The following is a 26,560-nucleotide window of genomic DNA, read 5'->3' on the forward strand; positions in this document are numbered from 1 at the left end:
AATTATCGCCTTTGAGGTAAGGAAACTTGGTGTTGAACCTCAGCTCTGGTACATATAGTCTTGTGCACTTACCCCCTGCCCTTTACTATGTCTTCCTCTTGAAAATGGCATTATGGTAGGAACCACCTCTAAGAATTTTTGTGAGGATTAAATGGCATAGTGGCAGAATGCGGGTCGTATATTTCACACAATGTCTGGTACCTCAGAAATGCTTCATAAATATTAGCAGAGGCAAAAGAACATGAAAACCACAGCCACATACACATGCATACATGTTTACATAATATATAAAGATGAAAGAATAGTAATGGTGGTTGTCTCAATATGGTGGGGTTACAGATTTTTCTTATTTGTACCTTTTCTCCATTTTCTATAACTATCATTTGTCACTTTTTTAAAAAAAAATTTTAATATTCATTTTTGAGAGACAGAGTGTGAGCTGGGGAGGGACAGAGAGAGAACGAGACAAAGAATCTGAAGCAGGCTCCAGGCTCTGAACTGTCAGCACAGAGCCTGATGCGGGGCATGAACCCACGAACTGTGAGATCGTGACCTGAGCTGAAGTTGGAAACTTAAACCAACTGAGCCACCCAGGTGCCCCTGTCACTTTTTAAACAGAAATTTCTCAGTGACTTTCCACCTTTATGCAATAAATCCAGATTCCCCTACACTTCATTCAGTGCCCTCCATAACCTCATTCTGTTTTACTTCTCTTTCCTCATTGATTATGACTTTTTCCTGCCTACCTTTGAAGTCACCATGAATCCTGAATTACCTTACTCCCTGTACATATGGTTTCTTGCCTGCATGCCTTGCTCTCTCCTCTGTCTGTAATGTCCAGTCCTGGCTTTGTCTTATTTCCTGTAGCTTCTCCTTGAAGATTTAGCTTATAGTCACTCATCAGATGAAGCATTAGGAGCACCGTGTTAAAAGTATTTGATCCCGTGTCTGTTTTCCTCAGTGCGGTGTTTTTCTCCTGAATGAGGATTTTACCGGAATCTGGAAGCAAAAGTTGATTACATTATAGTCCGTACATTCAGGTTGCTTATGATTAGCAGGAGGAGAAAGGGATAAATACACGAAGGCAGTAAATATTGTAGGATCTCTGATACAAGTACCTGCACAGTTCAGTAGGGCAGAAAGAAGGGTGCAGGTAGTCCTTCTGGGGGCAGGTGAATTAGGGTGAAGAGTTCATGAATGTGTTCATTCAAGAGGTGATGCTTAAGTGGCTGAATAATGTTTCCTGGGCAGAACACGTGGGGACAGGTGTTCTAGGCAGGGTGTGGGAGAATGATGACGAGTTGTGTTTGAGGTGGGTCACCATGGTGCTTGGCACCATAGAAGCTCAAAAATACTCAAACTGAACTGTATGGCCCCTCCTAGTATCCAGTGATTCGGAAGTTTGTGAATCCCCAGAAGTTGGATACCATATTTTATGTTTATGTGCTTCTGGGAATTTTTCTGGAGAATTTCACCTGATTTTCCCAGACAGTTGCACAGCCAATGAAAGGTTTAAAAATGTTTGACAAATATTATAGCACAGGAAATAGGGGAAGTGAGGGGTGGAGGATAGAAAATGATGTGCAGATAAGCTGACTCATGCTGCAGCTGGTGGTCATGCTCCTGGCATCTACAGGGCAGTTGCCTGCTGGAGCCACTGAGAGCCTGGTCATGCAGGCACTTCTTGTAATGGTCCCACACACTCTCTTCTCGCTCCTTTCACCAAGCAGGCTCATTCCTGTCTCTTCATTTGCTCCCACTGAGCCATTACAGTGTTCTCTCCCTGAGAGTCAAAGCAACTCTCCAGGGCAGGAAACATTATGGGGCTGAAAGACTGGGGAGAGAATGGAAGCACCATATGTTTTATTCTGAAAATAAAGTAAGGAGGTGAATATGTGAGAACAAGAAAGCAAATACAGTAACCAAAGCAATTTGGAGGAAATGGTATTAAATGGACTGCATTAAAAGACTGCAATGGCATTAACCCCCCCAGAGACACTGTGGGTCAGCTCATTCATTCCTCAGAGCTGGCCAGTAAAGAGATGTGTGAATTATCCAACTCTTAGAATCCTCTTGGAATCCTTAGCATCCAACTCTTAGCAGATCCAGGGTCCTCCTTCTCTACCCCTCTGTGCAGCTATAATAATACCCTCTATTATACCTTTGTTCTAGAACATATTGCACTGTGGTGGTGTAATTGTTGATACTCTTTTCTTGTATAAGGCATGACTGTCTTATGTTTGAATGCCCAGCATTTAGTGTTTGGCTCAGTTCATGTTTGTTAGAAGAATGAACTTGAGCTTTCTAGCCTGAAGGTAGTAGAGTTCATGGTTTAGCCTGCACACACCCATACACACAAACCCAAACAGCTGAAGATTTCCATTATCCTTTGCCTAAGGAGGCCCTCAAGTAAAAGCGCTAATCGGGGCACCTGGGTGGCTCAGTCGGTTGAGCGTCCGGCTTCAGCTCAGGTCACGATCTCGCGCTCCGTGAGTTCGAGCCCCGCGTCAGGCTCTGGGCTGACGGCTCAGAGCCTGGAGCCTGTTTCGGATTCTGTGTCTCCCTCTCTCTCTGCCCCTCCCCCATTCATGCTCTGTCTCTGTCTCAAAAATAAATAAATGTTAAAAAGCGCTAATCAAGGAAGGGAGCAGATCTTTTGCAAAGACAGGGGCTGTTCTTTTGAAGGGAGGTATTTGGTGCAGTATTGAGTCTGATGCAATATCAGATGCCGTCAGCTTGCTAACCAGTTTTGGTCAGCACAGGCAAAGCAAAGGACAAAGGTTACTGGAGCAGACACAGCGGGCACTGTTGGTCACACTTGGATCTGCCTCAGGAGCACCCACACACCCTCATCTGTGGCTCAAAGTCAAGTAACCTTCAGAAGCATAATGATTATGTAGTTGTATTTTTCAAAGCTCAGCACTCCAGGCATGAAGTAGGCGGCTGGTTGCCTTGCGTGATGCTCAGCTCTGTTCAGAGGCATTCAGAGGATCCCCAGCTAACAGGGTGTGTGGGGAGCTTGCGGAGGGCTCGGGGGAGTCACAGATGTGTTTAAAGGAATGGAAGATTTAAAAATTAGAATGTCAAAGAAGGAACTGAAGGGGTGCTTCATGGTCTCAGGCGTATGAAGTACACAGAGAATAGTGATTAGTATTTTCCAATTACTGAGGAACAAAGAACAGGAAAATTGTTCTGAACTATATCATGAGGGCTTCTGAAATGATGGAGTGTATTTGAAGATTATTGAAAATATCTTGATATATCTCTATCATGTTACCTTTATTAGTTACAGATAGCTGGTCATTTTAGACATTCAATTCATTTACACTGTTGCTTTCCCAGATTAGACACTTGCTGTAAAGAAGGAAAGGAAAAGAAACTAGGGGTACTGCCTGAGCATCTCCTGACAACAGGCTCTGGGTTTTCCAACATCTCTGATTTACAGACATCATACCGTTTTAACGCCTGAGGGGTAGGTATTACCATCCCCATTTATTTATGGGGAATCTGAAGCCAGGAGCATGCGAGGTGACAATCGGAGGTGCCAATCCTCAGTCTATGTTATATGGTACTTCAGTCCTAAGTCTGTGTGACTCCAAAGGCCTTGCTTCTAACTTGTCTGTGAGATACAATGAGTCTAGTTTTCCTGAGGCTGTCTGGATGCCTCATTCTCCATGAGGAGACACCTGGCCTGTCCCAGGTCCTGAAAACCTTCGCCTCGGAGTATAACTGTGTGTTTGTTCCAGTTTGGCATTTACATGTCCAAAACAAGCGTCTATTGCCATTTCTCAGCCTAGGCAAAGGATACTTACGGAGTAGCAAATCTGTAGTGCATGTTTTCTGGCATAGCAAAAAGAAAAAGAAGAAAAATACATTTCAATCTAATAAATATCAAATTTTGCCTCCACTGGCATGCCTGTGGATGATCTCCACCGTGAAGGCAAGCAGAGGTGGTATGTGGTATGTAAGTACATCAAGGATCTTAGCAAGGTGAATGATTCCCATGTACGTTGAGTTTGCTGGTGAGCAAACCTTCCTATCCCTGACGCTTGCTATCCATATCTTTTTCTGATTGTATGCATTATACATGGGCATTTGTGGATATTTTGGAAAACACGGAAAATTTTAAATAAAGCAAACATCCACCCCCCTAGTGCTACCACCCTAGGATAAACCAAACATGAGTACCTTAGTATGCTACTTTCTAGCCTTTTAGAAACACAGATGTAATTTCATGTCATTTAGACCTAGGGTACCCCACCTTTTCATTTAACTTGCCTCATAAGCATTCCCTAATTATTTTATTTTTCATCATGGTAAAATATACATAACGTGATATGGGCCATTTTATCCATCTTCGAATGTGTAATTCAGGAATATTAGATAGTCACTGTTCTGTGTAGCCATCGTTGCTGTGCATCTCCACAGCTTTTTTTTTATCCTTGGTATTCTCTATATTTAAAAATGCTTCACAAACCACACTTAAAACTGCATAATATCCAGCCATAGATAACTTACTTGAAAGCATTTACTACCAAACTTTCAACAGATGCTGATTTTTGTGCTCACTATGATGTAGACTTTATGGCTAAGGTAGTGAACCAAATGTGGTTTTTGCCTTCTTCTTGGACCTTAAGCCTGGTGAAGGAAGTAGCCAGAAGTGGGCAGTTGGAGTCCTGCAGAGGGTGAGCATGGGGGCCGGGGGTGCAAATGGGAAGAGAGCCCCTAACTTAGGTATAATTTACACAATCTTTCCTTGATTATTGTAGATCTAGTGTGTAGCAGATTTTTTTTTTTAGCTGTTATAAGTAATATTGTGAGATATTTGTAGGTGTAAATATTTGTTCACATTCAGATTATTTTATGAACGTTTCGAAAAGTGGAATTACTGAACTACTTACTGCAACAGCAAAGTAAGAGGTATTCTTTTGGAGCACTGGTTATTGTTAACCCAAACTTCACCATTCTAAAGGTTGGGAGCTGCCACCAAGCATTTCCCTTGCCTGTTCCATCTTGTGAGCTCTACTGACCTTTTTAAATAAATGTATGTCTGACTTGTAGGATTATGTGAAGAGTTGGGGCTGAGAACTGAGTGTATCCAACTGGGAAGAGCTAAGGAGGACAGGGGCAAAGGGAATATGGCTGAGATTGACATTTAGTGTCACAGATGACATTTGAACTGTCCAGCTGGTTGACTCCCATCAAAGGCCTTGGTCTGACTCCTGCTTTAGGGCTGTGCTCTATGTGTGTGCTGACAGAGTTTGGCTTCCTTCTGTGAAATTCAGACTTGCAGACTTGAAGCTCATTGTGAAGTAAAAAGCCTATTAAAAAACAAAGTATCTGTTTATCATCTAAACAGAAATTTTTGGTCTATTATCAGCTGGAAGAGACTTTTGGATAGTATATAATCTTCCCTGTTCAGACCATAGATGAAGCTTCTGAGGTTTTGAAAACTTAAGAAACATTCTGAAGGAAACCAGTTGGGTAGATAGAGAAATCTCTCTTGAGTTCTCTTGTGGTTTACTCCATAACCTGCCCCATGTTTTCTTAGCCTCTGTTCTTGTCCTTGGAGCTCTTCTCTTCTTTCTTTTAAATTCCTGTTTGGCTTTCTGCCATTTTCTTCTAAGATGCTGTTCATCTTCAGTGTTGCATACATATATGTGTTGGTGGATGTCTATCAATAGTCATCGCGTTCTGCTGAAGTGTTTGCATGCCTTTTTCTGTGTTGGTCTTAGCCTACTAATTTGTTTGCCAACTGCCGTCTTCATCTTGGCCTAGGTGTTTATTGGAAAGTCCCTGTTGGCTCTGGCAAAAGTACCCAGTGATGTTTTATTTTGCTCCCTTTGTGTTAGCCCTTTTGAGGAATTTTGTAGGGTTTTGTTTTTTTATTAATGTTAAGTAGTACACCTTCCGGTGATGTAGTAAATATGGAAACCTGGTCTGGGGCCAAAGAGTAAATAGTTTTTAAATAGACCATTAATATTGAGAATCGAAATAGTACACAGATCTCTGATGTATTTATTTTATGATGACCGATAGATAACAATTAAGTTGGTAAAGCTTTACCACAAATACACATCGTTATATACATGTGCATATACTTTTTTATGTATAGTAAATCTTGTAAGGTCAAACTTACAAAAAAGTTAACATTGCTTTGTGTTTGACAAGGTGCCATTATCTTCAGTAGAGCTTCATATCTAATGACTCTAAATATAGGACCAGAGGCCGGCCCCCTGACAATAATTAGAAAAAAGAACTTGAAAAGCCAGAGCACCAAATTTGGGCTGAGGCTGTCAGCCCCAGTATGAAGTGATTATTATGTAGTTGGAAAATTCTGTAGCTTAGATCCTAAACAATTTCTGGTAATCCATAGCTCAAAATAATTCACAGAGTTATCAGGTTCTTTCATTTATGAGAGAAAGGAATGATTCCTCATTTATCTTAAGTCTTTTCTGTTGGCAATTCCGTCCTTAATTAAAAAGGCATTGGCATTTTCATTATGAAAATGGTTTTCCTGGACTTATAGCTGAGTCCATTAATTTAGTGTTTCAAAACTGATTGGCATTAGCCTGTTAGTTACTTTTATATAAAAACAACTTAAAAATTCATTTTCGAGTGTCTTGATTTTAAAGACCATTCCAGACATCTGTTCCTCCTGGGTCTACTGGATCGATGTGTTAAGTTCTGGAGAACTAGGGAATAAATATAGCACACTCCACTTCCAAAAAAGATGACAGCCATTATCACTGTTTAAGGCACTTGAGGAGAGCCTAAGTAGACGCACCCTAGATGAATACCTTACACTTGTTCTCTCTCTCATTTTCTTCCATATCTTTCAGTGTAGAGAGATAAATGTAATAGCAATGATATTTCCTTAAATGCTTACTATCAAGCCATGTGTTATGTCCTGTTAGGATTCATAACAGTCCTATGAAGATAGGTAGTATGATGCCCATTTCACACATTGGGAGGCTGAGACTCCCCAAGAGGTCACCTGATTAACCCCCTGACACCTCTTGATTGATCGATCCTTGTCATTCCCCTACCACCTTGTTCCCTTCTGCACATCACTGCTGGCCCCATCTGTGTTCTTTATAACATTCTCCTCCAGACACACCTTCTAAGAGTCCACACTGCATAGGGATAAAGCCCAGATTTCAACATGTGTACAGGTTGACCCCGACTTCTTTAACTTTATGCCCCACAACCTCCTTACAAGAATCTGCACTAGATTCTTACACAAAAGTGTACTTCCCCAGCTGTTTCTCCTGCAAATGGCTATTATTTGCCAGACACTCCGTTAGGATCGTAGGTAAAGTTCTTACCTTCAAAACTTTAGACTAGTAGCAAGATAGATGTGCACATACATCACTTCTCCTTAACTTTTATGTGTCTAATCCCAGATTGGCTTACAGCATTTGCCCTTGGTGAAAGTTTCCCGTACCATTCGAGGCAAAAGTTGATTCCACCTTTCTCTGAATGAAGCCTGAACTGACTGTACCAAATATTTATCTTCAAGTTTTAATCTTATTTTCATGTGCCTGGATCTTAGCCCACTTCTCGGTTATAGACTCTATAGGCAAAGTCTGTGATTTTAATATATCTTTGATTTTTAAATTCTATTTTTAAAGAAAAGGTTAATTTGTAAAAAATCTATAAAATGTCATAAAGAAATTTCAGCATTGGGCCACCATATTTTTTTTTTAATTTTTTTTTAAACGTTTATTTATTTTTGAGACAGAGACAGAGCATGAACGGGGGAGGGGCAGAGAGAGAGGGAGACACAGAATCGGAAGCAGGCTCCAGGCTCTGAGCCATCAGCCCAGAGCCCGATGCAGGGCTCGAACTCACAGACTGTGAGATCGTGACCTGAGCTGAAGTCGGACACTTAACCGACTGAGCCACCCAGGCGCCCCGGGCCACCATATTTTTAATATATTGCATGATGGTCTGAGACCACATGTGTTAAAGTATAAAAAATTAGGTTGGCACACAAAAGTGGCATGTCATTTGTTTTTCTGGATGTTTAAAAAAAAACCTCTGGCACCAAGGTTTTTTTTAAAAAATTTTTTTTAATTGAATTAATAATATTACTGTGATACCTTCCTCTTCACTAGTTATTAGCACAGGAAGAAAGCCTTTTGAACATGAACCAGGCCTTTAAAAGACGCTAATAAATATCTTGAGTGCTAGTCCTTCAAGTTATGGGACTTGTTAAAAATACCATAAATGGTAAGTGAATGAGCAAATGGAGTCCTGACTAGGGAGGTTGGAAACCTGTTCTATTCCTGACACAAGCCACTTAAAGGGGGGTGACTCTGATGTCAGAGGCACAGTGAACCCCGATGTCTTTGCGTGCCAAATGTGGCCCTGATTTCTTTGTCCGCTATGATGCATGCCAAAGGATGCATCATAGCAGACATTGTGGGTTTTTGACACATTAAATACTTTTATGGGTGCCTCTCCCCATGTTGTGTTAGTTGAACTTCATTCATCTGTTGGTTTATAGATAAATTTATTTTCTCATAGTTCTGGAGGGTGGAAGTCCAAGGTCAAAGTGTTGGCACATTTGGTTTCTTCTGAGGCTTCTCTCCTTGGCTTGCAGCTGGCACCTTCTCGCTGTGTCCTCATACGGTCTTTTCTCTATGTGTGCATATCTTTGCGTGTGGGGTCTCTCTGTCTGGATCTTCTCTTTAAAGCCAGTCAGCTTGGATCAGGGATCACTCAAATGGCCTCATTTTAACTTCATCACCTCTTTAAGGTGCATACAGTTATATTCTGTGTATGGGGAGTTAAGGCTTCAGCATTTTGAGGATTTTGAGGAGACACAATTTAGCACATAACATCTATTTAAAATAACCTTTATTTATTTTATATAGAGACTAGTAAAAAGAAGAAACCAAAAATAGCCTTCTACCTAGCTAGTGCCTATTGTTAAAGAGGGAGGGTAAGAACATGAAAAGATAATTCAAACTGTATTCAAGGTTATAAAAGGAAATTGAATGAGGCAACCTCTTTAAATATATTTACACAAATGTTTACTATGCAGAGTCCAGGTACATTTCTTCTCTGATCTTAATGTATCACACAAAACACAGATCTCTCGGTATCTACACACCCTCTGTATGACTACATTGTATTCCATTGTATATGTCCTGTATTTTAATGTAACTAGTGACCATTCAATGGGCATTTAAGTTGTTTTTAGGTATCTTCCCCAATCCTTGCCTCCATTACAAATAATGGATTTGGATTCCTTTTAAATACACATTATGGAGAGAAGAGGGATGAGCTACCTAATAAAAACAACTGGCATTCGGTTTGGGTAAAGGCAAGCCTTTGTTTTTCACCTTCCTGTTTATTGGCCCTCCTTAGTTGCTGTGAAAGGTATTTCAGTCTTTCTTACCCTCCAGCCCCTGACCATATGCCACAACGTCCTTCCTGAATAATGTGGAAGGAGGGGCTTCCCCTGGCAGCATTAGGTCATATCACGCCGCTGCCCTTCCTCCTACGGAAGAAAGGTCTATCTGAATCATGAACAGGCAGAAACTATTTTTAGTTAAGTAGAACAGTTTTTCTTGTAAGAATTGCTGTTTCCGTGCCCACGATGGCACATGAATCCTTTCTGGCTGCTTCTACCCTTTGGAGAGGGGCCAGCTTTCTAATGGAATGTAAGCAGTCTTACTGCTAATCAAGATTTACAGCTGAGACTGAGATGCCTGGCCGCTCATTGGATTTGCAGACCCTCTAAGCTAGCAGCGGCGACTCTGAGAGGAAATGCAGTGCAGAGGCCACCCGTCCTGTTCTCCAGGCCCTCCCTCCGTCCTCAGGCCCAGCCTCTCAGCCACGGGTATCATCTGGCATTATTTTGTAAGCTGTGCCACGGTGCAGATGTTCTTTGCTGAAGAATTACTTTCATTTCTGACTCATTTCAGGAAATGAGGCAGTCTATCAGAGGTGTTCTTCATTTTCAGACCCATGGAGAATTCATTTTCTCCTGGGATTTCTAACCACATGTGGGCAGTGCTTTATTTACCCAGATGTGAGAAATAACAGTAATGAACAGCCCTCTTCCAAAGCAGGCCTTACTTCCCGGCAGAATCCAATGTGAAGACCCACAGGAGCTTATGCTCTTATTAATGTAAATATTTCTGAGGTTTTGGTTTTGTGTGATGCTTGTGGACATGCTGTGTGTATGGGCTTTGGTGCAAGAAAAATATAATTTAGCAACAGAGTTAAAAGGTAGTCTGGAGTGTTTCTAATTACTGTTTGTTTAGTTCACCATTGCCCTAATAAGTGGATTTAAGTAACCTTGGGGGTAGGGAATGGAATGTTCATATTCTAGTTAGCCATGCAAATCAAATTCTAACTCAGTATTGCAGAGAACACGCCATGGAGTCATTTTATATGTATTCCACTGAATTTTAAATTTAGAACTGAGAGCATTTTGGAATGGGCATTTTCTACCTGCCCTGCATCGGCATGAATTGTGTACATGTCCCAAATCAACTCTACTGTGTGCTACAACCTTATTAAAATTTTTTTCAATGTTTATTTATCTTTGAGAGAGAGAAAGAGAGAGAGAGAATGAATGAATGAATGAGCAGGGGAGGAGCAGAGAGAGAGGGAAACATAGAATCTGAAGCAGGCTCCAGGCTCTGAGCTGTCAGCACAGAGCCCGACATGGGGCTCGAACCCACAAACTGTGAGATCATGACCTGAGCTGAAGTCAGATGCTTAACCAACTGAGCCATTGAGGCACCCCACTACAACGCCATTTAAAATCCATCAGTGGTCTTTGACATTCAGTTCTCTTTTTAATTTGAAATAAAAGAGAGGGAGAGACTTAAAAGTTTCTCTTTCCTTTTTTTCCCCATCCTTCAGTGGCTGTAATAGGAAATGTATTAAGGGGACGTAGAGCAGTGGTTCTCTCAACCTTGGCTGCACCTTGGAATCAGCCTGGGAACTTTAAAAACTACAGATGCCTGGGTCTCACCTGCAGAGATTCTGGGTTAACTGTTTGGCATGCAACCTACCTTGGGATTTTTCAAAAGCTCCCCAGTGGATGTTATTGTGCTCTAGATGCTGAGAACCACAGACATGAGAGACCTCTCATCCAGGGGTTCCCAGCTCTGGCTGCAGACTAACATCACCTGGAAAGCTATTGAAAGAAACACAGATGCCCCCCCCCAGTTGAAACGACATTTCTGGAGGAGGGAGCCAGTATTGCTTGAAAGCCCCCAGATGATTCTGATGCACAGCAAGGGTTAAGGCAAGCTGACATAATCTAACTGTCGCATGTCACAGGTGAGAAAAACATGGTCATATCCCAGTTGTTTCAGGAGCAAGTTTGGGACTCAGGTCTGACCCTCCAACTGGTCTCTGCTGCTCGACACCACCCCCTGGTATTTGTCCGTTGTATTTATTGATGCTTCCTCATCCTTCAGGTGATGTTCCTGCCTCCAGGAGGCCTTTTCTGACTCCTCATACTCTCCACTCATCCAGTCGGGGTAAGATGCCCTTCTTTTATATTTGAACAGCGCCTCGAGCTCTCCTCTAAGACTGTCAACTCCGGGATGACAGGAGTCGTCCTTTCTGTAACATGGTGGCAAGGTGTAGGCTCCCAGATAATTTGTTGAGTCGAGGTTCCCTGATTCTTTATTTTTCAGTTAGTGCACATGGACTGCTAACGAGAATCCATTTCTATATGTTACCTTCTGAAAATAGCTTCTGAAAGCAAAAGTCATTTATTTTTCTAGGGCCCACTGTCCTGTGGGTCAAGATCTCATACACAAGGACTCCCCATCCCTACCTTCCAGAACAGAGGTTTTGGAGAAAAAAGAATTCACGGGGCTTTTGATAACAATGAAAATAAAATTTCAGTGACCTCACAAATTGTTACTTAAAACATCTGGGGACTTTTGGATAACGTACTTATGAGTGTGTATGGCATCAGTGGAAGGGAGTATGTGGCATTTATTTTAAGACAAAAAGTTGTATGAGGAAAATAATGCTATTTCATGGAAATATGTTTTAGGGATTAAATTATGTCCTTTATCATACTGCATATAAAACTCTGAGAAGCCACATTCTGTTAGCATAGCTGAATTAAATCCTTTAGCTTCTCTGGATTCATACATTAAATTCTTTTCAGTTGATTTAAAAAAAAAAACTGTCTTCTGTCATCCCACTTTACTTAAGGTCATGCTTGGTCAGTGTCTTATTTTTATTTGAAAAACATTTCCAGGTTTGCAGTATTTGTGTTTATTCTTGTAGCTGTACCAGAGATTTGTCTCAGAAAGCAGATTGCAACTAGTATCTCTTCAGTTGAAGAGGCCAGGAGGCTGCACACAGGAGTAACAGAGAATTTGAAGCTTATGTGGAGAATTTGAAACTTTTGGAGCCTAGACTATAAACTGGACTGAGTTATAGGGTAAATGTGAAAATGATGTTAAGACGTTGCAGCCAGGAGAGAATGATGGGAGTGTGTGGGCTCGTTCTGAAGTCTTAGACTTCTAGGCTACTGCTTTATCCACTCAGGTTATGATCTCATGGTTTTGTGGGTTCGAGCCCCACGTCAGGCTCTGTGCTGACAGTGCAGAGCCTGCATGGGATTCTCTGTCTCCCTTTCTACCCCACCCCCCCTTCACAATGTCTCTCTCTCAAAATAAAAAAATAAAAAAAAAACTTAAGAAAAAGGAAAGTGGCAGTGTGGCCGCAGGTAAGTGAAGCCACCATATAGTCGGGAATCTTCCTTAAACAAATATTCTTAAAAATTTCAGGAAAAAGTTAAGTCATTTAGCTGGAGGGAAATGTAAAATGCTTTTATATTAAAATATTTTTGATTATACTGTGGAATATAAAGTGCTACATTTTGCATGACTTTTTTTTTTTAAAGGTGAAATATGAAATTTTAGAGAAGCACTTCTGTCATGTCTCTCCTTTGCTGTTATTTGGGTGGAAAATGAATAGACTGATAAAATTTTGCTAAGGAACCCGCCTCTATCATGCTAATTTCAGAGGCTCAGCAGTATACTGTGGAAGAGAAGGGGAATGGGGGAGAGGAGATTTATTAAACACATAAGACACAGTGTTCAGTGTTTCAACCATGTTGTGTCATCAAATCTTTAGGACTACCCTGCAAATTAGGACTTAATTCACACCAGCTTTTATGTGCGAGGACATATATATGCACCTGTCCACTACGGAGCAGAGCCAGAATTTAAATCCAGGTCTGTCTGATTCCAAGGTCCCTGTAATTTTCTTACTAACATGACCTCTTAGTCATGAGAGTGGAAAAGTCTCCAGAGGAGAGTATTTACTGGTAGAAGTGGGCTGACTTTCAGCTTCCTTTACAGTTGTTATTGAACATTAATAGGTTAACATTTATAAGCTTCTGTGACATGGTTAAAAGCACTTCTTCATAATGTTCTATAAAGTTCTGACTTTAAAACGGCATGCCGTTGTTGCAGTGGTGTAGAGTTCAGGCGTATTCATTGCCATGATTTGAAGAGGGGAAAGGAATAGTCAGCAGTGACCATTTTTGGTCCAAACACAGGCAGAATTTTGTAAATTCATCTCTCAGATGTCACGCATTTGACTTGAGGGAGGCAGCAAAGCAAGATGGTTGATAGTTTGCACTTTGCCATGTGATTCCTGGGTTTGAGAGGCCTGGCCCTGTTGCCTACTAGCTGTGTGATCTTGGGCAAGTCACCTAACCCCTTGGTGCCTTAGTTTCTTCATCAAAAAGGCAGGGCTAATAATAACTTGATTAAACTTGCTGTTTTGAGAATTAAATAACATAAGGCATATAAAGAGCTTGGAACATTGTGTGAGAGAAAGTAAGTGCTCAGTAGATGTTTAGCTATTCTCAGTGGACAGAAGCTAGATGCTACATGACCCAGCAACCCCACTGCTAGGTATTGACTTGAGAAATGAAAACCCATGTCGACAAAAGACCCTCTAGTAAAAGTTTATAGAAGTTTTATTCATAATTAGCAAAACGTGGAAATAACTCAAATGTCCACCAGCTGGCAAATGGATAGGTTATGGTACATCCACACAATGGAATAGTGTTCAGTAGCAAAAAGGAACAGATTACTGATCCAGGCCAACAGCATGGATAAATCTCAAAAGTGTTCTGCTTAGTGAAAGAAGCCAGATAGAAGAGGCTGCGTATGATTTGATTCCGTGTATATGACATTCTGAAAAGACAAAACTGTAGGGAGACATCGGATGGTTGCTTGCCAAGGACCAGAAGCAAGCAGAGAAGATTGAGTGTGGAGGGGCAAGGGAAGGCTCTTTGGGGTGATGGAAATACTCTGTATCTTAATTGTCCTGGAGGTTACATGACTACACATTAGTCAAAACGCATCAGACTTAGGGTATATTTTTTTCCCGTGTATAATAAGTTAAACCTTAGTAAACCTGATTAATAATAATAATAAAAAAAAGTCAGGTGCTGCATCATATGACAAATAGTGGGAGAAAAGGGGTTTAGAAACAGTAATCGGAAGTGGCAGAAACTGAAGATATTTTGCAGTTTCAAGGACTATGGAAGATGGGTGGAATGATTTCATTAATTTTCCTCTCACAGGCTGTGAGTTAGAAAAATATAGAAACCTGTGGAATGGTTCTGTCCTACCCAAGCATACCTGATTCTCTTTGCTGTGCTCACTGGTCTGCTACCCCATTTCTTTTAAGCCTACCCACGAGAGCTGCTTGTATTTCTCAGGCCTGGGGATCTCCTGGGTTGCTTCCCAGGAGAATCCTGAAGGAGGGAGGGCTGGCTGTGTGATGAGGCATTCATGGAAACAGAGCGTTGGTGTTCTAGATGAACTGAAGGTTACTATTCCAGTTTATTAAGTAGTCTGAGTGCATTTATGGATAAGATATGTTATCACAGCCCATTGTTCATTCATCATGAGTCATGGAGGCCCTGGCCCTTGATCACGGAGCTCATGCTTATCGTTAGCAGCACTGGGCACAGCTGACCACTCCCTCCTTCCTGAAATTCTTTCTGTGCGTGGCTTCTGTGGTGCTGCTCCATTTTGATTCCGCTTGCAACCGCGCTTGTCTTTTCTGTCCCCTCTGCTGGATCCTTCTCTTCTTAGTCCTGGCCTCTAAACGTTGGAGTGGCAACAGCTTTGTGCTCTGGCCGCTTCCCATCTCAGCTCACTACTTAGGTGATAGTCATTTCCATCTATTTGGTGATGACTTCCATATCTGCCTCCCCGATCTCTGTCTCTCCCTGGCTTTTCAGCTGCTTGCTTTACCTCTCCACTTGGCTATACTCTTGCAAACATGGCATCTCCAAAACCAACTTCTGGTTTGTTTTCTAAACCTACACTTCTTCCTCTTTTCATCATCTCGGCAGTGACTTCACCCAGTTGCTCAACCCCTCAAACCTAAAGTCTTCCTGGATCGCTGCCTTTCCTTCACACCTCATGTCGACCCATTAGCATCTATTCCAAGCCCAAGCACTCCTCATCTCCCAACTCGTACCTGAGTCTAAACCCAGGCCTTCACCATGTCTTGCTGGAACTTCGAATCACTTCCTCAGCCCTCTTCCTGCCTCTATTCATTACCTTATGGTCTGAGTTCACACAACAGCCACGGGGATTCTTCTGTATTATACTTTTATACTAGGTGCAGTGGCTTCTCTACAAACAGTATGAAGTGCAGGCTCCTAACCGTGTACTGTAAGGCCCCCGCCACCTCCTTGTCCCCATGTCTTCTTGCTATGCCTGTCTCTCATGGTGCTCCAGCTACACTGGCCCCTCACTGTCCCTTGATGTGTCCCCCTCCTTCCCGGAATGCTTTTCTCATCCTCCTCTCCACCTGCTCTCACCTCCCAACCCTTTTCTGTCTAGGATTCTTGCTCTTGGGGCTTCATTCAGTTCTCCTTCAGATGCCACCCCTTAGAGCTTGCTGTCCTCCCTTACTCACCGATCCCAAATAGCACTGTTAACTCTCTGTTCCCTTCACGTGCTTTATTTGACTTCAGAGCATTTATCTCTACCTGAAATTAACTTTGTGTGTTTTGTTTATTGCCTCTGTCCCCCAGTAGGTCATAAGCTGCATAGGAACACTGTTGTGGTGCTCAATAAGTGTCTTTTGAATGACTGAAGGAATAAGTGAATTAATGCTCAGATACCCCTATATTAAAAATTAAAGAACCTTCCTCAACCCTAATATCCCTTTCCGTCTCTCACCCCATTTCTCTATCTTTGTTAAGGGAGAATCCCTAAATGTTGTGTATTTAGGTATACTACCCATTTCCTCTTCACTCTGCTGCGATCTGGGGTCTTTTCCCTTCACTCTGGTGAAATTTCTCAGGGTCATTCAAGCTGTATGTGTTGCTGCTTCTAGTAGATACATTCCTATCCTGTCTTACATTTAGTTTTTTTTTTAAGTTTATTTATTTATTTTGAGAGAGACAGAGGTGGCACGAGGGGGGGGGGGGCAGAGAGAGAGAGAGAGGGTGAAAGAGAATCCCAAGCAGGCTCCATGCTGCCAGCGCAGAGCCTGATGTGGGGCTCGAACTCATGAACCAGGAGATCATGACCTGAACTGAAACCAAGAGTTGGACGCTTAACCAACTGAACCACCCAGGTGCCCCTTACGTTTAGTTTTATTATGGAACATCAGTTTCCTGAAAAGGGACTTTTTCTGTGTTGTTACCTGTTAATGTCTTCTGCATCTCGCACAGTGCCTGGCACATAATAGGTGCCAGAAGTGGTGTTCTTGTGTTTATATGTGTCTTGTTGTGAGATGTTTGACATGAGTCCTCACTTCCAGTTTTTGTAAATGGAAAAAAATTTTTTTTTTTTTTACTTTTGGCAAAGTGTTGTATATAATTATTTTTTAAAAGTTTATGTAAGTAGACAAGTAAATAATACAAGATTTGTTGTGAAAAAGAGCATGTCCCCCTCCAGTTTTTGTTCCTGAGAGGCAAGTATTTTTAACTTTAGCTGATTATGTTAACAATCACTTCTATATCTTTAATTAACATAAATTAACGTTTCAGTGGTTATCTACTGATGAAAAAGTTTAGCCCGGGTTCATCTACCCCTGCTCCTCTCCCCTCTCATGCAAATTTCCCAACCCCCATCCTCCCAATATTGTAATTGTATTGTAATTTTGGTAAGATCAATATGCAGCATTTACTTTGTTAGAACTATGTCGTACTTTCCACAGAGGAGCCCTGAAATGTAGTTTGATTACTTTTCCTCACAAAACTACACAGTGAATACTGTACTGACTTTTTTTTTTTTTAATCTCTTCATTTTGGATGTATTTAGGAATATTCAACCTGAGACTCTACCCCAGTTGTAAATCTCTCAGTGGACCACATAGTGAATGCACCAAGTTCATCTGTTTGGAGTCAGTTCCTCTCAGACCCTTCTGATCTTGTCTCTGTCTAGGTTGCTTTCTTGGCCCCCAAACAGCTAGGGCTTCCCCTTCACTGCTCTCCTGCAGACTCCTTTTGCCTCTCTTGTATCGGAGCCACTGGTCTCTGGAACTTAATGACTTATTCTTTGTTGGTTTACTGCTTCACACAGTCTCCAGTTCCTTATGGAGGAAAGGTGTAAGAAGAGCTAAGTTTTTGAGACTTGCAGGTCTGACAATGCCTTTGTTCCCCTGGCTTTTAACTGACAGCTTGACTAACTTTATAATTCTTGAGCAGAAATCATCTCTACTGAGAATTTTGAAGCCTCTGCCTTCCAGTGTTGTTCTTGAGTAGTTCCTGCCATTTAGACTTAAAATCCTTGTATGAAAAACTCTTTTGGGAAATGCCATTATGATGTACCTTGGTATAGTTGTTCTCTTTGCATTTAATGTGCTGGAAACTCAGCCTCCTCACTATGGAAACCCGGTCCCCTTCCCTCTCCCCATTCTTGTCTTATCTTTAAAGGGAAAACAGCGTCCTTTAGTTTTGGGTGAAAGATGTCCTCCAGTCCTGGGGGGAAAAATGCCCTTTGATGCTGGGAAATTTCTTTTCTTTGCAATCACTTCCCCTCCATTTTCTTTGATGATGAGCACTTTATTTTTTGGACTTGGCTATCGTGAATTGTTCCCCCAAACTTTCCATCTTTCCAGCTTTCCATCTCTTTTTTTATTCACCTTTCTTGGCCATTTCCTGAATTGTGTCTTTCAAGCCTTCTATTGACTTTTCAATCTGCCATCATTTTAATTTCTAAGATTTAATATTTTTATTTCTCTTTCTCTCTTTCCGATAATATCTTGTCCTTATTTCATGAATGTACTTTTTCTCAGATATCTGAAGATGCTAGAGTTTTGAATTTTTTTAAACTTTCTTCTTCCTGTGATTTTTCTCTCTCCTCCAAGTTGCTTTGTTGTTTCTCTGTTAGGTGTTTTACCTAATATCCAGAAAGTCTTATTGTTCCCTCCTGTTTTAGATTAGCTATCTAAAAGGATGACTGGAGGTTCTTTGATAGCATATTGTGTTTAGCTTCATTCTAGGATGACGTGGCTGAGGTATTTGTTTTTGTTTTGTTTAGGAAATCCTAATGTTAGTATTTTTACGTTTTTCATTTTTCATTTTTATTTGTTTATTTTTTGTTTGTTTGTTTGAACTGACCAGATTCTCCAGAAAAAAAGATGACTAGTGAGAAAGCCAAGTACAAGGCTAGGGTGTCTCAACATTCAGTAACAATTGTAGCGTGTAATCTCTCTTCAGTATGGAATCCCAATCCTCACTTATGCCTAGAATCCTCTAGTCCAAAAATCCCTTACTGACTCTTTTCAGACCAATCTTCTAGGTGGGGCATGGGGGGTTGGAGGCAGTTACTTCAAGGAGTGAGGGAGAGAATTGGGTCTCTCTACTTCTTAAATGGACTTTCAGCCAATTCTGTGCCCCACCTCCACCCCCACTTCCAGAGGAACCTGATGCTACCAGTCCCTCAGCCCCTTTATGGTTTATAATTTAAATGAAATTGCTTCTAGATAGTCCTGGTTTTGGATTGAGCTTTCTCCAGTCTGCTGAGCCATTGGCCACTAGTCTATTTGTTCTCCGGCTTCCAAAATTGTGTTACTATCTCTTCTCCTGTTCTCTTTATATCTGTTTATTTTCCAGTGGCGTTGAGGTTGAAGCAGGACTCTGTGCAGGTGTTTCATAGTCCACCTTTAAATGAAATCCTCACTTGACGTGTTTTTCTTTGTTGTTTATGAGGCATTTGATCACACTTGTGAATCTCTATTTTCACCGACTCTAGTTCTTTTCTTACATACAGTTGGGGTTGAGTGTGGTGGAATGCTCCCTGGACCATGAGTTGTTAGGAAACTTGGGTTCTGTTCCCAGATTTCACACTTAATCCTGTGCATTCTCTCTCATTGTTTTCTTGTCTGTCGTTCCAAGGCATTGAAGTAGATGACTCTGAGATCTCTTTGTACCCAAAAATTGCTTTTATTTGTAAGAAGTTGAGATAATCATGTGTAACTGAACACCAAGTTAGGAAACAGAGTTGCAGTAGCCAGCTGAAGAAATGCACAAGTTCAGCTTTTCCCTGTATTAGTCTCTGTAACTCTGGTATCTTAGAAGTCTCAAGTAAAATTGCAACCCACATTTCATGAACAAGAAACTGTTAAAAGGTTAAAAATTCTGAATTTTGTTTTCCTCTGCACTATTTTCAGCTGATAGCTCAGCTGCAAAGCATACTTGGATCCATGTTCTCGATAGGGAGATAAAGTGTTAGTTTTGAGCCAGAAGAACAGGGAAGATAATAGAGAAAGAGGTCTGTTTTTTTCCCTTTTACGTTCTAGCAGGGATGGCCATTCTTGGTAGCACCCCACCAGGAAATTGTCCTTCCTATGGAAGCCATGTGTGAGTACATGATAGCCACATCTGTATTTTCTCTCTCCTCCATGTTGCTATTTCTTGTTAGATGGAAAGACAGAGTGGACATTGCATGTCACTGTGGTTTTGACTGGCTGCTTTGATCAGTAACCCAGTGTGCTCAGCAGTGGTCATTACGGTGACTGAGGAGAAAATGTGATCTGTGAGGCCAGTGACCCTGTGGGCCAGAGACCAAGGTGAGGCTCCTTAAGGCAGTGCTTCCCAAACTGAGTTGCACACCAGAGCCACCCCTGCCCCCTGTTACTAACACAGAATCTCTGTGGGGTGGGACACAGGAGGAATTGTTTTGTTAGAGTTTCCCAGGCTTTTAGGATGCGCTTAATTCTTATACTGACTCTGGGGAACTATTGTCTTAGGGACAGGAGGCCAAAAAGAAAATCAGACTCTTGAGCGTTTGCAGAGCTCTGGAAAAAAACCACAGAACAGAACCTGAGCCCTGCACACCTAGCCAGCTGACGCTCATATCAGTCCTGGAAAGGATTTCCGACTCTCACTGCTTTTCTCATGTTCATATTTCACACTCTTTTCCCTCATTCTTTGTAGATCATCTTGCTTTTTAAATAGCAAAGGGAATAGAAACCCTCAGGGGATGCTGCCTCAACTTCTTTTCTTCCCTCAAAAAAGAAACTGTGTGTGTGCAATGTGTAATGCACAGATAAATTTATGTTTACACTTAACTTTGGCTCCCCGATTAAGGTTAACCCCTCTGCCTGTGCCTCTCTCCATCAGTGACCCCTCCTGTGTATTTTTCTTTCACTCTTTCCATCAGTATTTGTGTGTGTGTGTGTGTGTGTATGAGTATGTGATATATGTAATATGAATACATATTTCATCTTACAGGACAAGGTGCAACAACAAAAATATGCCTTCCTCAACTCTGTGGCCAGCCTAGGTTTATTCATTCAGTCATTCATCTGGTTAGTCCATATTTATTAGAGCCAGCCATGTGCAGAGACCTGGCCAGGCACTGGGCTTCAACATCAGACTAAACAGATATAACCCCGGCTTGCACGATGCTTATGGTCTCTTTGTAACCAGAGTCCTTTAAAAATTATCATTCTTGGGGTGCCTGGGTGGCTCAGTCATTTAAGTGTCTGACTTCAGCTCAGGTCATGATCTCACGGTTCGTGAGTTCGAGCCCCGCATCGGGCTCTGTGCTGACTGCTCGGAGCCTGGAGCCTGCTTCTGATTCTGTGTCTCCCTCTCTCTCTGCTCCTCCCCTGCTCACGCTGTCTCTGTCTGTCTCTCAAAAATAAATAAATGTAAAAAAATTAAAAAAAATTAAAAATTGTCGTTCTTACTTTCCCCCTTTACAGAAAGAACACATGCTTGTGATCATAAATTTGAAAATAGCTTCCTAATGGGAAGCCACGAAAGGGTTTAAAGCAGAAGAGTACTGAATTTCGTTTTCAGAATTTAATTTACAAAGGTCACTTGGGCTACTGAAGGGGAAAGGATTGGGAGGGGGTGGAAATTGCTGGCAGGCGATCCGTCAGGGAATTTCTGCTCCAGCCCAGATCAGAGCTGCTTGGCATTGTAAGGAGGAGAGAGGAAGACAGACTCAAGATCTGTTCAGCATGATAGGTTGGTGAATATTTGGTTGTGGGGATGAAGAAGAAGGGGGAGTCCAGGATGACACCCAGGTTTCCGGCTTACCCAGCTGCGTGGATAGTAGCGTCATTTACTGAGACAGGAAATAATGGAGAAAGAGTAGCTCTGTGCGTGTGTATAGACCTAAGTCCTGTGTGAATGCTCCGTGAGTCTGACATGTCTTGGAAGTTTCTAGGTGGAGGAGTCACATAAGCAGCTGGATGTATGAATCTGGAGTTGAGAAGAGACCACTTGAAATAGAGCAGTGCATTTGGAACCTTTAGTCTAAAGCTGCCAACAGATGCCGTGGGTAGATTACAGAGGAGCAGGCCACAGGTGGCCACCTGAATATTTTCAGAAGTCAAGCTCCAATCAGGAAGGATGCACCAACAGAGGGGACCAGAGAGATGAAAGAACCTCTAAGGGAAGAAAAGCAAGAGAAGGTGTCTTCAAAAACGGTTACAGTCAGCTGTGGCAAAGGTTGTTGTGATGTCAAATAAGGCACAAATGTAAAGCAGATGTTAGGTTCAGCCACGTGAAAATCGTGGATGACCTTAGCCAGAGTCAGGTGGCAGGTGGTCACAAGTGGAGTCCCTGGGAGAGGGGTGCCAGCTCATCTAAAGCCCTGGCAAGAGTATTAAGGATTTTGGACTGTGTTGTAATGTAGTAGGTGCAGTGGAAAAGGCTGATTCAAGTTGTTTTTCCTTTCTATGATAGCCTCTTATCTTTATTGTTTTATTTTGGTTATCAGAGCAATATGTACTCATTGTAAAAGTTTAAAACATGTAAAATATGACTCACAGTGGAGCGTCTGACTCTTGATTTCAGGTTGGGTTGTGGTCCCAGGGTTATGAGATCGAGCCCCATGTTGGGCTCAGTGCTGAGTGTGGAGCCTGCTTAGGATTCTGTCTCCCTCTGCTCCTCTCCCCTGCTCACATGCCTGCTTTCTTTCTGAAATTAAAAATAAAAATTAAAAATTAAATACAAATATGACTGACAACAATCTTTATAATTGCATTCCCTCATATATAACCACCGTTAATAGTTTGAGGTATATCCTTGCAGGTTCTTCTGTGAATGTGCTATCACATACATACATTGATACACATTTACTTTCCAAAAATTGGACTTATTGCCATAGAGTCTGCTAAAGCTTGTACTTTTACCTGTGTATTTCAGACCTTTCTTCACATAAAACAGATGTATATAGTCTGCTATTGTGCTGTAGTATATTCTCCAAATTTTTGAGTTTTATTTGGAAATCTTTGCTTTCTCACACTATGCTATACTGAACATATTTGTACATATTTACCTGTGCATTCCTTATATATGTGTGTGTGTGTACAGGAATCTTTGTAGAATAAGTTCCTAAAGTGGAATTGTGGGGACAAAGGACATGTGCATTTGACATTTTGATACTGTCACAGTGCCCAAGGAGAGGGGCTTTTTCTCTTCTCTTTTTTCTTTTCTTTTTTCTTTTCTTTTCGTTTCTTTTCTTTTCTTTTCTTTTCTTTTCTTTTCTTTCCTTTCCTTTCCTCTTTTCTTTTTTCTTTTCTTGTCTTGTCTTTTCTTTTCTTTTCTTTTCTTTTCTTTTCTTTTCTTTTCTTTTCTTTTCCTCTCTCTCCCTCTCCCTTATCTTAGCTGGAAGAATTTTGAGCATGAAAAATGTCAACAAGGGGCAAATGAAGAGCAGGTTGGAGTCACAGGAAAAAGTAATGAATGTCTTCTAGAAAGAAGCCAGTGGGAACGGGAACCAAAGTGTGGGAGGAATCTTCAAGCCAAGGAGGAGAGGGTGGGAAGCAGGGTCCTCAATCACTGCAGCAGCCCCAGAACCTTGATGGGTGCTGGCACCAAATACTTGGTGGTTGAATGAATAAATGAATGTAGTTTGGTTGATTTGGCAGTGGAACTTCATGATGTTTCTCTCTGAAAGCATCTAGTTTTGTACTTTTTCTACAAATCAGAAGGTTAAGATTTCTTACTGAAACCAGTAAAGGAGAAGTTGGAGATTTGAAAAGCCCTTCTTGCTTGGCGAACCCAGTTGCCCAGGTCAGGCAGGACTCCCAAGACAGGGCGTCTCTAACCTTCCTCTCCAGTCACCTGCAGGGCCTGTTGATTTTAAGGCCTTAATATCCCTGGACTCCGTCTAATTCTGTTCATCCCCACTACCACCATCATTATGTTAGTTCCAGCCTGGATTTTCTTAGCAGCCTCTTAGATGGTCTCTTATGTCTTGTACATGGCTCAGAACTTGGTGTAGGGACCACCTACCTCCTCCAACCCCCCAGCCAGGCTGGCTCAGGAGCACCTTCCGAGCCTTGTGTGGCATCTCTTCTCCCTGGATGGTCACTTGTATGTTGCTTGCTTGTTTGGTTTTTTTTAATCTAAAACCTTCATATGTGAATGTCTTAACATTTTTACATCTCTAACACCTATAATGCTTAGCTCATGTTGCATGCTGCAGAAATGATTGATTTTATTTTGTGTGAAAGCCTGATGCTTATATAAACTTGGTACACAGAAAAAGGGGAGGGGATAAGGACAAAAGCAGGCTTGAGATGAACTCACAAAGGACTGGTAATTTAAGACATTTGATCCTGGAACAATCCTCAGGATTATTACTCCCTAGGGAAAGGCAATCTGCTCTAAGTGTCATTTGTATTAGTATTTCTGTAATTAGCATGTTAAATGCAGATTTTGAAAAATTGGAAATACCTCGTAACTCTAAGGTGATTTAGCTACATTCAGGTGATCTGTTTAGTTTTACAATCTCAAATAACTACTGTGTGGTATTTTCTAGAGTAGAAACACTTGAACCTCTTTAGTTGCATCTGGCCAGCTGGAGGATAATCACATGATTGAAGTCCCTGATGGGATTCTAAAAGAAATGGCCTTCCAGCCCATTAAATTAAGAGTTTCCAAATTAGGATTGGAATGTTCCTGTTTGGTTCTGCCTGCTTCCCCACCCCCATCACTGTGCCCCATGTCATCTATGGGAAGAGTACTGGGAGATCCTTACCAGCTGGTATTTCAAGTTACAGAATCAGAGTGTAATGAAAGAAAGAGACACACAGAGTTGGTTATTTTTCTGTGGAGCAGAGGGCCTGGGTTCATTCCCTAGGACCGTCTGGAGGGTGCTTGTCTGAGGGGCGCTTCTTGCTGTGATTCCTCTCTCCCCATCCAGGGTCTGTTTCCCTCAAACGGCTACCTACTCATAGCACATTCCCTGCATCCTCGGCAGTTAGGATGGCCATCCCTCCCACCACTGCTTCAGCAGAAGGGCACGACTGGAGCAGGGTCTGAGTGCTCACTTCCCCGAAGGCCACTGGGCTGTAGAAGAGTAAAAAGCAAGAGGATGAGGTCTTTGCTGCTAGGGTTGCACTTGACTCTGTCGTGTTTCTGCTGAGCAGTGGCAGCACAAGGGACAGTGGCCAAATATGAATTTAAATCACCTTGACCATATAGACATTCAGGTCTCTTTAGCCTAAAATAATATGTGGCACTATTAAAACTAATCCATTTGGAAGGAATTTTTGTCCTTCCAGTTCCTTATTTAACCGGCAGCTTAAAAAATATGCCCATACATCCAAAATTTAAGTAATGAGCATGATTTAGAAATATTTAAGTAATAATACAGTAGAGAATGCATAAAAATGGATTTACATGTTTCTTGAATCCTCTTTGTTTTCTGTATTAGACTGAATTTACAAACACTTAACCAATTTTTTTCAAGTTTGTTTTTTTTTTTTTTATTTATCAATTATTTGAGAGAGAGAAACAGAGCTCATGTGCAAGCCAGGCAGAGGAAGAGAGAGAGAAAGAATCTTAAGCAGGCTTCATGCTCAGCGCAGAGCCCGACACGGGACTTGATCCCATAACCCTGAGATCCTGACCTGAGCTGAAATCAAGAGTTGGACGCTCAGTGACTGAGCTACCCAGGTGCCCCACTTTCCTAATTTTTGATGTAACAGAACATTTAATAAACTGCTGTCAGCATTCTAATTTATTGGCATAGTCCAAAGGCTGTAACTGTTTTTAAAAAAAATGAAAAGAACTTCAGGAAGGTTCAAACATAGCATTTCCCCCCCTTTCATTATATAATACTTGTAGCTAATATTCATCTAGTATTTATATGTGTAGGTACCATGCTAAACATTTCACATGCCACAACTTATTTCATGTTCAAAACAACCCCAACAGTAAGTACTGTCATTCCCATTCTTCAGGTGTAGACTTCAAGGCATAGAAAGGTTGAATAAACTGCTTGAAGTCATAGTTAGGAAGTGGTAGGTCTGGGATTTGAACTCAGGTCTGTCTGACTCCAGCAGCCAGCTGTATAGAAGTTATGTATCCATTTGGTAAGTCATTCAGCAGATAACAATGGAGTACCTAACATGGCCCAGGTACTGTTCTAGGGAATTCGGCTGTGCTTGGGATTCAGTTAGAAACAAGGAGAAGTCTTTTCCTCATGGAACTCTCATAATATATAATAATAAAGCTATTATTAGTTACTAAAGGAAAGTACAGCAGGGCAAGGTGGCAGAGAACAGTGGCTTTTCTTTAGAGCTGGAAAAGTTAGGATTTCAGGGACAGCCTTTCTGAGGCAGGGATATTGAACAGAGACCTGAGTAATGCGAAAGAGCAACTTCTTAAGGCCATGGGGCAGTGTCATATGGCTACAGGCATAGTTTATGAGCTTCTAGGTTCCAATTCTGATTCTCCTGCTCATCAGCTGTGTGATCTTGGACAAAATATGCAACTTCTCTCTGCCTCTTCCTTGGTGATGTAAAGGTAAATATAATATTTATTAAAAGAACTTAGCTATAAAACAAGCACTGGAATGTAACACTCTTTAAGTGTTAGCTGGTAGTCTCTAGGCACTATGGGAATCGTGACAAGTAGCTGCTTTCTGGGTCTGTTATTTAAGTAACTTAAATCAGGGATGCCTGGGTGGCTCAGTTGGCTGAGTGACTTTGGCTCAGGTCATGATCTCATGGTTTGTCAGTTCAAGCCACCCTTCTGGTTCTGTGCTGACAGCTCAGAGCCTGGAGCCTGCTTCTGATTCTGTGCCTCCCTCTCTCTCTGCCC

At 41.6% G+C, this 26,560-nt stretch overlaps 1 protein-coding gene across 2 annotated transcripts in view; it reads left to right on the plus strand.

The window, feature by feature from the left end:
• ANO6 (anoctamin 6) overlaps positions 1-26,560 on the plus strand; it is a 200,186-nt gene that overhangs the window by 35,842 nt on the left and 137,784 nt on the right. Inside the window, exon 2 of one of the 2 annotated variants that reach the window (XM_078449926.2) lies at positions 11,451-11,513. The exons of the other annotated variant lie outside the window; for it this stretch is intronic. Within the exon in view, the coding sequence (XP_078306052.1) occupies positions 11,451-11,513 (63 nt within the window). The remainder of the gene's footprint in view (positions 1-11,450; positions 11,514-26,560) is intronic. 2 annotated transcript variants of the gene reach the window in all.

The sequence above is a fragment of the Panthera onca genome, chromosome B4 (genome assembly GCF_046562875.1).
Source record: "Panthera onca isolate mPanOnc1 chromosome B4, mPanOnc1 haplotype 2, whole genome shotgun sequence".
Classification (NCBI taxonomy): domain Eukaryota; kingdom Metazoa; phylum Chordata; class Mammalia; order Carnivora; family Felidae; genus Panthera; species Panthera onca.